This window comes from Triticum aestivum, chromosome 7D, assembly GCF_018294505.1.
Source record: "Triticum aestivum cultivar Chinese Spring chromosome 7D, IWGSC CS RefSeq v2.1, whole genome shotgun sequence".
NCBI classification, from domain to species: domain Eukaryota; kingdom Viridiplantae; phylum Streptophyta; class Magnoliopsida; order Poales; family Poaceae; genus Triticum; species Triticum aestivum.
Genome location: NC_057814.1, coordinates 71319677 through 71329108, shown reverse-complemented (window position 1 = coordinate 71329108; position 9432 = coordinate 71319677). Strand labels below are relative to the sequence as shown.

The following is a 9432-nucleotide window of genomic DNA, read 5'->3' as shown; positions in this document are numbered from 1 at the left end:
TGAGAATTTCGATAGGGCTTTTGTTAAAACTATTTGTCCCAAGCGACTCCATATGTTTGCTTTTATTCCCTCTCATGGGGCATCGGGTGGTCTGTTTACTGCTTGGAATTCGTCTGTTTTCTCTGGTATGGTTTTCCTTGAGGAGTCTTTTGCCCTTGGAACTAAATTCACTTCGTTACACTCCAATGCTGTATGGACTCTAATCAATGTTTATGGCCCATGTGATGGTATTGATCGTTCTACCTTTACGGCGTGGCTGTTCAGTATGCACATTCCAATCTCTGAAGATTGGATCTTGGCTGGTGATTTTAATTACTGTCGCGCACCTGATAACAGAAGTAGTCCGGGTGGCAACGCCAATGATATGTTGATCTTCAATGATTTTATTCGCACCCAGTCTTTAGTGGAGCTACCCATCAAGGGTAGAACGTACACGTGGAGCAATATGCGAAATGACCCTTTGCTCGTGCAGTTGGATTGGTTTTTCTCCTCGGTGCACTGGACTTCTTCATATCCTAATACCACTGTCTCGCCCTTGGGTAAACCTGTCTCAGATCACGTCCCCTGCGTCATTGGCATAGACTCGTGTATCCCTAAGAGCAAAGTGTTTCGCTTCGAGAACTACTGGATACATCTTTCAGGGTTTCATGACACTTTGCAACGCTCTTGGAACCAACCCTGTTATGCGGCTAACTCCGCGGCTCTGATCTGTAGAAAACTGAAGAAGCTGCGTTACGCCTTAAAATCCTGGAGCAGGAAACTCTCAAGATTATCCATTCTCATTGATAATTCCAATGAGACTCTTCTGAACTTGGATACGTTAGAGGATAAAAGACCTCTTACTACTCCAGAAACCAACTTCAGAATTATTCTCAAAGTGCACCTCCTCAAGTTACTGGAGTATAAACGCATGTATTGGCAGAAAAGATGTACTATCCGGAGATTTCAAGTTGGGGATGGTAACACGAAATACTTTCATGCAGTGGCCACAGAGAGATACCGTAAGAACTCAATATCCACACTTAAACTTGATGATGGTACGCTCATTGAGGACCACATAGGTAAGGCGTCCTTGCTGTTTTCTTCCTATAAACAGCGTTTAGGCTCCTCTGACCCCCCAAACATGCGCTTTGACTTACCTCAAATCATTAAGAAAGTGGAGGGCCTTGATGATTTGACAGTTCCTTTCACCACTGATGAAATTGATCTAGTGGTCAAAGAGATGCCATTGGATAGAGCACCAGGGACAGATGGATTTAACGGTTGCTTCATGAAGTCATGTTGGAATATTATAAAACAGGACTTTTATCAGCTTGTCATGGATTTCTATGAGGGGGACCTAGACCTTGACAGTATTAATACTGGGTTCATTACTTTGATTCCTAAATGCCACTCCCCAGAAACAGTCAATGATTACCGCCCAATCACACTTCTAAACTGTTGTCTGAAGATCATTACCAAATTGCTTGCGAATCGTCTTCAGAGGGTCATCTTGCGCATTATCCATACAAACCAATACGGGTTCCTCAAGAGCAGATCGATTCAGGACTGCTTAGCTTGGGCGTTCGAGTACACTCATCAGTGTCAGGCGTCGGGGAGAAAGGTCTTGCTGCTAAAACTAGACTTCGCCAAAGCGTTTGATACTATCGAACATGCCCCTATGATAGAGATCATGAGAGCGATGGGGTTTAATGAGAAGTGGCTACACTGGATTGCTTGTCTCTTTCAGTCCGGAAAATCTTCGGTCCTTCTAAATGGCACACCAGGAAGGCAGTTCACTTGCAAACGGGGAGTACGCCAAGGGGATCCTCTTTCACCGCTCATATTTGTCCTAGCGGCTGACCTGTTGCAATCTGCCATCAACCATGCTTTCCGTGAGGAGATACTTCAGAAACCAATCCCGTCAGCTGAGACAGACTACCCGGTAATCCAGTATGCGGACGACACGATTGTCTTTCTACCAGCTGTGAAAGAGCAGGTTGAGGCTCTGAAAAAACTCCTGGTCGACTATGCTGCGTCCATTGGGTTACGACTCAATTTTCAGAAATCAACCCTGATCCCGATTAATGTTACGCACGCGGAAGCACTGGATTTTGCAGACATGTTTGGTTGTGTTGTGGGGAAAATGCCATTCACATATTTAGGGCTCCCGCTTGGGACTACTAAACCCACAATAATGGATTTCATGCCTCTTGTGACATCCGTCGAGAGAAGAGTCTCTGTGGCTGCTAACCTGCTAGACTACGGATCGAAACTCACCTATGTTAATTCAGTGGTGTCATCGCTTATGGTGTATGCCATGTGTTCACTCAGAATCCCTCCTAAGATAGTGGAACACCTGGATAAAATCCGTAGGCAATGCTTCTGGAGCAGGAAGACGGAGGATGGGACAAAGAGCACCTCTCTTGCCTCTTGGGAGCTCGTCTGCCACCCCAAGGCTGTAGGGGGACATGGGATTGTGGACCTTAAACTTCAGAATCAAGGCCTTTTGCTCAAACAGCTATACAAGTTTTACAACAAACTAGATATGCCATGGGTGAACCTGATATGGAGTGCATACTACTCAGTCGTTGTACCGCATGCCTCGGAACCTTGTGGCTCCTTCTGGTGGCGGGATCTCATGCAGTTATCAGACATCTTCAGAGGAGTGACTAAGATCAAAGTTGGGGACGGTAGTACAGCCTTGTTCTGGAAGGATCTTTGGAGTGATCAACCACTGGAGACCGCATGCCCGAGGGCGTTTTCATTTGCGAGAGATGAGGATGTGTCACTACAGACTTTGCTGAGATCTAGCACCATTGGAGAGGCTTTTCACATACCATTCTCTCCTCAGGCAAGAGCAGAAGTTGAAGAGATTCAGGCTCTAACTGTGGGGATTAATCCTGACAGTGACACAAATGACAAATGGTGTTGTGTCTGGGATGCTAGAGAGCTGGGAGCTTTCAAATCAAGTGACTACTATAAGTTCTGCTTTAAAGATGTTATTGTGGATACAGTTTTTCCTTGGATTTGGAAATCCAAATGCACGAACAAATGGAAAATTTTTGCTTGGCTACTATTTGCTGACCGTCTGAATACTCGAAACATGTTGAGGAGGAGGCAGTATAAACTGGAAGGTGAGGTGTACACCTGTCTGCTTTGTGACACGCCCCCGGAGGAAACAGTGACCCACCTATTCTTCCACTGCCCATTTGCAACTGAATGTTGGACTGCGATTGGAATGCACTGGCATGATTCCCAATGCAGGCTGGAACTCATCCATGAGGGAAGAAGATCCTACGGTGGTCCATTATTCATGGAAATTTTCATCATAGAAGCTTGGGGGTGTGGAAAGAGAGAAATAATAAACATTTTAGGAATGTGATGCCATCAATGGAATCCTGGAGAGGCAGGTTCAAAGATGATATGTCCATGATGGTACACCGCACCAAAATCTCTCTCCACCCCTTCATCAGAGGATTGGTGGGCACTCTCTGATCTCTACCACCCCCTAGCTTGCTTCTTTCTAGTAGGTTTTGACACCTCCTTGCTCTAACTAGTTTGTATCGTACTACTCATCTACATACCTTGTAACTATGGTGCCACACCTCCCCTGATCCTGGTGTTGCACTAATTTAAAAGTCAGTAGGAGCCTCTCCTAATGTCAGAGTTTTCAAAAAAACAATTTTTGTTTTCTTCAAAAACAGAAAATGGGATCACAGAAGCTCGAGCTCTAAAAGGGCATTTCTGTCCAAAACCGGCCTTCTTTTCTAGTACTGCCAAAGAGAAAGAGCAATGGAGCAGCTCGGTTCTCATTTTATATGTCATCTTTATCGGAGCAATGGAGGGTGGAGCAGTTGACACGACAGTTCTCCGGTCTCCAACCCAACCTTTTCCCGATGGCGACACGCCTCACCTCACCGGAGTTCCTGGAGTGCGGCAGCTTTATGGTGGGGCGGCGCGGCGCGGCCGGGTTGACCCTCTACATCGTAGAGAATTAATAAATCCATTAAGTGCAACTTTGGGCCCTCTAGGCCAGCCGGCTCCACAGACATTGACCGGAGATCCTCTATTTCGATCTGTTCATGTATAGTCGTATTCCTATATATTCGTCTCCAAATCCATACAGCAAATTACATAGATTATCATACAACTTATAAAAACACAACAAATCCGATATAGACAAGGGACTAAGTTTAGTACAATCTGATCTAAAAGGGTCACCGAAGTTCATAGCTTAAGTAAAACGGTAGATTAAAATTAATTAAACAGAGAGAGACCGCCAAAGTTCCCCACTTTCAGGCGGGCCGCTTCCCCTTGGGGTCTCAGGAGCGACGGTTGTCCTCGGCGTACGCGTCGGTGGCGGGCGGGGCGTCGTCGTAGTGGGTCGTGCCGCCGTCTGAAGAGGAGGAAGAGATGATCCCCACAAGGCGACGAGCGGCGCGGGCCAGCTCCCTCGTGGGCCATGTGGCTTTCTATGGCACCACCACCCTCTGCCTCGCCACCATCTTGGACTCCTCGAGCCCTATGCAGAGCGCGGCAACGTTTTTTTAGCGTTGTCGGCGGGCGTTGTCTCTGCGGAGGTGTAGGGCAGCAGATGGCGTCGCGGAGGGCCTCATTGCTGTCGGAGGCGGGTGGTAGCGGCTCCGGCGCGGATCTACAGGGCCCGCACCTGGAGCGTCCGGAGGCCGCTTGCGTCGCCCGCATTGCAGCCACAAGGCGGCGCGAAGCTCGAGCTGCCCACCCAGGTCGTCAGTGACACCGAGGAATTCCCGCCCCGGTCTATCCATGAGCGGTGGAGAGCAATGCGGAGCGTGATCTCCTCGTCATCGGGCGCACATGAGCTCGAGGAGTCCGCGACGAGCGCCGCCCAGCCAGATCCGTGCCCGGCCATGGTGGAGGGGACGTGCGAGGAAGGAGAGGAGATCGCAGTGAGCAAAGAGATCGGGCAAGTGAGGTTAACTAGGGTTTGGGCGTCCAACTGGGGTATTTATGGGGACACGTGTGGGAACGGCGTGGGCCATAGTGGGCCGGTCTGACGTGGCGGCGGTGTCCGGGTGCGTTCGATCTGTCCCATATCCGCTCCAATATGGGCTAGGATGCCGGTTAACTCTGTCATTTGGGTCCGATTTGCCATGTCTGGTTGGGTATCAAAATGTTGTCCGCGCAGGGACCAGGTAGCCCGCCCTGGCGTTTGGGGCCGATATGGGGTGTCCGATTGTAGATGCTCTAAGGGGAAAGAAAAGGCGACCTATGTGCAATGCCACGTGGCGCCGATGGCTTGATGATCATTTTTTCTTTGAAGATTGAGGTTTTCTTTAAGTAAAGTATTTCTTTGTTCTTTTTTTCTGGGATGGAGGTGACCGGTTGGCTATGCCACATGGTTGTCGCTGGTTGGATGAGGTGAGAAAAGTTTAGATGGAGGTGAGATTTTCTTTTGAAATGTATTTTTTTTAGACTGAGGTGAGAAAGGTTTGTTTTTCAGATTTTCGAGATACAGATGACGACGCAACCGAGCAAAATGAGCGCATAGCTTCATTTCAGGCGGCGCGCAAATGGCGCGCCCCAACCACTAGCTAGTATCATAACAAGCACCGATGAAGAAAAGACTATTGGTAGCACTGCTCATTTAGATCAGCTAATAAGCAACAATCAGTGAATTTTCCTGGCACAAAAAACCTAGAGCCTCTACTCTGAAAATCTGAAGACCAAACACACTATCTGCAAGTGTACACGATCATGAGCCGAATGCGGCGAGCAGAACACTCCTCAGTCCCCACCGCGTGGTCGTCCAAGAAGCCTAAAGCAACACGCTGATCGAGAACAACTCGCCAAACAGCATCGTCCAGACCGCGCGCCAGACGCTTCCTGTCCTGCACCGGTCGCCGCCTGACGGATCGCCGGCGTGAGTATTGCGCGGCGCCGTCCGAACGGCGGCGGGCGGCGGCGGCGGCGCCTGCACAACTGCATGCACAGAAGAGCAACTCTTGGCGCGTCAAATGCCTTGCATATATGTTCACTAGGAGTTAAACGACTCGCGCACCGGCGGAGGACGTTGGCGGGAACGAACCTGGGTCGGGCATGCCGACGGAGTCGTCGCGGCAGCCGACGGGAAGGCGGCAGCGCGTGGGCAGCCCGAGCGCCTGCTCTCTGGTGACGTTGAAGTCGGCGAGCATCCCCGGGTCGGCGAGCAGCTGGCAGATGCACGGCATCTCGGTGGCCGCGGCGCGGCTCAGGGCGGTGCAGCACGTCGGCGCGGGGCGGCCCGCCGACTTGAGGTACGCCGTGCACGGCAGCACCTCCTCCAGGCACGGCAGGAGGGGGGACGGCGTGATGCTCATGCTCCTGCCGGGGGCGGGGGCGGGGGCGCCCGCGCCGACGGCCGCGGCTGGACGGGGTCGGGGGAGGACGAGGAGGAAGAAGAACACGGCGGAGCAATGCATCGCGGTCTCCAGAATGGCAGATCGGCGCCGTGATGATCGATCGGAGGTTTGTTTTGATTCGTTAAGCCCGCGCATGCGCGCGCTCCGTGCAGAGAGGTCATCACGGGCGATATGATCTTCTAGTGGTGACTCGCAGAGTGCATGCAGGATCACATCCAAGACCAGATGTGCATGTGCAGGCCGTTACAGACTCACGGTTTGGGTTAAGGCGGGCGACACACTCGTTCTTTTTTCTTTGGAGAAACGGACTCGGTCGATGATATATTCGTTGAGAAAATGTGGAGATCCGTGCAATTTCTTTTTAATTTTTTTAACATATTGTGTCACTTGACTGAGACTTGGTTAAGTCTGAGTCAACTAAGATTTAGCCCCACACGACTTGGAGGAAAGACGGATCCTGGATATCTCTACTCTCTACTTCAAAAAATGCATCTGTAGCTAACATTTAACATAAACTCCTCCGCAAATTTAACTCCTTCTCAAACTTCTCTACATCCTATAAAAATCTGAGTTGGTGATGATGGTGTGCTTGCCATTTTTCACTAATAGCCGTCGCATCTAAATTTGACGCATACAAAGCAAACTGTTGCAGTTTTGCAAAAAGAAGCCAGCACTTGTTTTCATATTTACAAACAACTCCTTGTCTCCCACAATCAGACTTATCTCTTCCCCGCCACATCCAGAAGGCCATAGGACAATCTTGTGTGATGGCCGCTGCCAGCGCCGTCCACCTCAATCTTGATGTTCCGTGCAATGCACAGGCATCTTACTAGTAACTTCTAAAAATCTGAGGAGTTAAACTGTGGCCAGATGTAACTAAACCTTCAAATTTAACTCCTCAAATGGAGTGACCCCATAGGGATGTTCTTCTCTCACTTCTTCCTTTCGGTGTGCCCTGGAGCAGCACATTGGTCGCGCACGGCTTTGGCACGTTGCCCAACCCTGATCCCGCCGCCTCGCCACCTGCCTCTGCCACCACGGCGAGGTCCGACGCGCCCGTGCCCATGTGCTGCCTAGTTTCGCGACCAAAGCAGAACACCCCAAACTCAAATTGGCGCCTCGTGTGCTTCGCATGTGTAGTTCACTTGTGATTATAGTTAGTTGGTACGCCTGCATCTCCCTGTGATTAATTTCGGCTAGCCAGCATATAAAATGAGTAGGACGAGCACGACAAAGTTGATGCATATGATGACGCGGCGGCAGCGTGGCTGCCCGATTCACGTAATTCCTTGCCGTCGGCAGGATCCCAGCGTGGCCGGCGAGGTTGGCCGTATGTGTGGATGGGTGAGAGGTTTCATTTTCTCGGTCACCAAGGCGGTGGCGGGCGGCGGTGCAGGTTCAGTGGCGGCAGACGGGAGAGGGAGGCGTCGTATGTGGAGAGAAGGCCAAAGAAAATTAATCATGAGAACTTGTTGGGGTCGAGTATATATGAGAGTTGGGCGGGAGGGGCGTTTTGGCTCTGAGGTGCAAATACTCCTTATATCCTGGACGCAGTGTTCTCCTTCGGATCTGAGCCATAACTAATTTATTGTCACATATAGTTGTTTAGAAAATTAAGTATATTCTGGTATACATATGGTTGCGTATCATATAGCTGGCGTGGCAGGCGCAGTTACTTTGCGCAAGTGAAAGGAAACATTAAACGGGCGACTAGGGAGGCGATCCTCTACCTCCGATCTACACCGGCCAGGGCTGGTCCCCTCTTCCTTCGACCGCTCCTCTGGCGGTAGGATGGAGGGGGATCCCGTTCCTCCTCTCTGTAGTTAGGGTTTGGTTTTGTAGGTCGTGGTGCGCCGTTGGGGTGGTGGGAGCGGTGCCCGGACAAATAAAACTATCTTATCTCCACTCCCACACAGGCGGTGTCCTTCATGACGGTGTCTCGGAGTCGATGGCATCGTGTGTTTGCCAATCCTTCAGATCGGCGGCGTTAGTGTTCATGGATGGTGTCGGTGAGGCGGCGGCAGCAACCCCTTCAGGTGTGTCTCTCCTTCCGCTCTGTCCCCATTGTTGTGGCGTTGTTTCCAACGTCACGGTGGAGCAGGGAGGTTTTGTCGTCCGGGAGTTCACGCAGACAGTTGTCTACGCAGGTGACAGATGGAAGAAGGTGCATCATGTGCTGGGTTGGTGGTTGGAGGCTGACAGTTCTGGTTTCCTTCTCCTTTCGTTGTAGTCGTGTGGGGGTGTCAGTTCTAGAGTTCGATGGCGTGTCTGGGAGTGCGTTGCCCCGGTCTCATTCTTCCAACCGTAATGGTTTTGCTTCACACAACCTACTTTGGAGGTCCGTACAGCTGCAAATCAGTGATTGAGCCACGTCGAGCTCAGGTGAAGAGGTGATCTGTCTCATTTTCCTTGGTGGAGAGGGACATGCGCCGATTTTTTGCGTAGGATTATCCAATCTCTTCAGTCCTGTAATGTCGGTGTTTAAGTGGCTGCTACCTCTTGAGCTTCAGTTGGGTTTTTCCTTGAAGAGGAAAGGGTGAAGCAACAAAGTAGAGTAAGTATTTCCCTCAGCTTTTGAGAACCAAGGTATCAATCCAGTAGGAGATTACGCTCAAGTCATCGAATACCTGCACAAACAAACACCAACTTGCACCCAACGCGATAAGGGGTTGTCAATCCCTTCACGGTTATTTGCGTAGTGAGATCTGATAGAGATGATAAACGGCAAAGTAATATTTTTGATATTTTTGGTATATGGAAGGAAAGTAAAAGATTGCAAAGTAAAAGAACGACGACAGAAATTGGCAAGTCGGCGGGAAACTAATATGATGTAAAATAGACCCGGGGGCCATAGGTTTCACTAGAGGCTTCTCCCGAGATAGAAATTATTACGGTGGGTTGACAAATTACCGCCGAGCAATTGATAGAAAAGCGCAAAGTTATGACGATATCTAAGGCAATGATCATGAATATAGGCATCACGTCCATGTCAAGTAGACCGAAACGATTCTGCATCTACTACTATTACTCCACACATCGACCGCTATCCAGCATGCATCTAGAGTATTAA

General features: G+C 50.0%; 1 protein-coding gene across 1 annotated transcript; it reads right to left on the bottom strand.

Annotated features, from left to right (window-relative positions):
- Positions 1-5488: 5488 nt before the first annotated feature.
- On the bottom strand, positions 5489-6520 carry LOC123170460 (non-specific lipid transfer protein GPI-anchored 7-like). Its single transcript, XM_044588327.1, has 2 exons — positions 6050-6520; positions 5489-5943 (listed from the first exon to the last, which is right to left on the bottom strand). Exons 1-2 carry the CDS (start codon positions 6495-6497, stop codon positions 5780-5782), a joined length of 612 nt encoding a protein of 203 aa, XP_044444262.1. The 5' UTR covers positions 6498-6520; the 3' UTR covers positions 5489-5779.
- Between the last annotated feature and the right edge of the window lie 2912 nt (positions 6521-9432).

Excerpts from the sequence above, each read along its gene's own strand:
- LOC123170460 (XM_044588327.1), bottom strand. The coding sequence starts at position 6,497 with ATGCGCGGGCTTAACGAATCAAAACAAACCTCCGATCGATCATCACGG. Across the intron at positions 5,944-6,049 it reads CGTCGGCATGCCCGACCCAG|TTGTGCAGGCGCCGCCGCCG; the intron begins GTTCGTTCCCGC and ends CTGTGCATGCAG.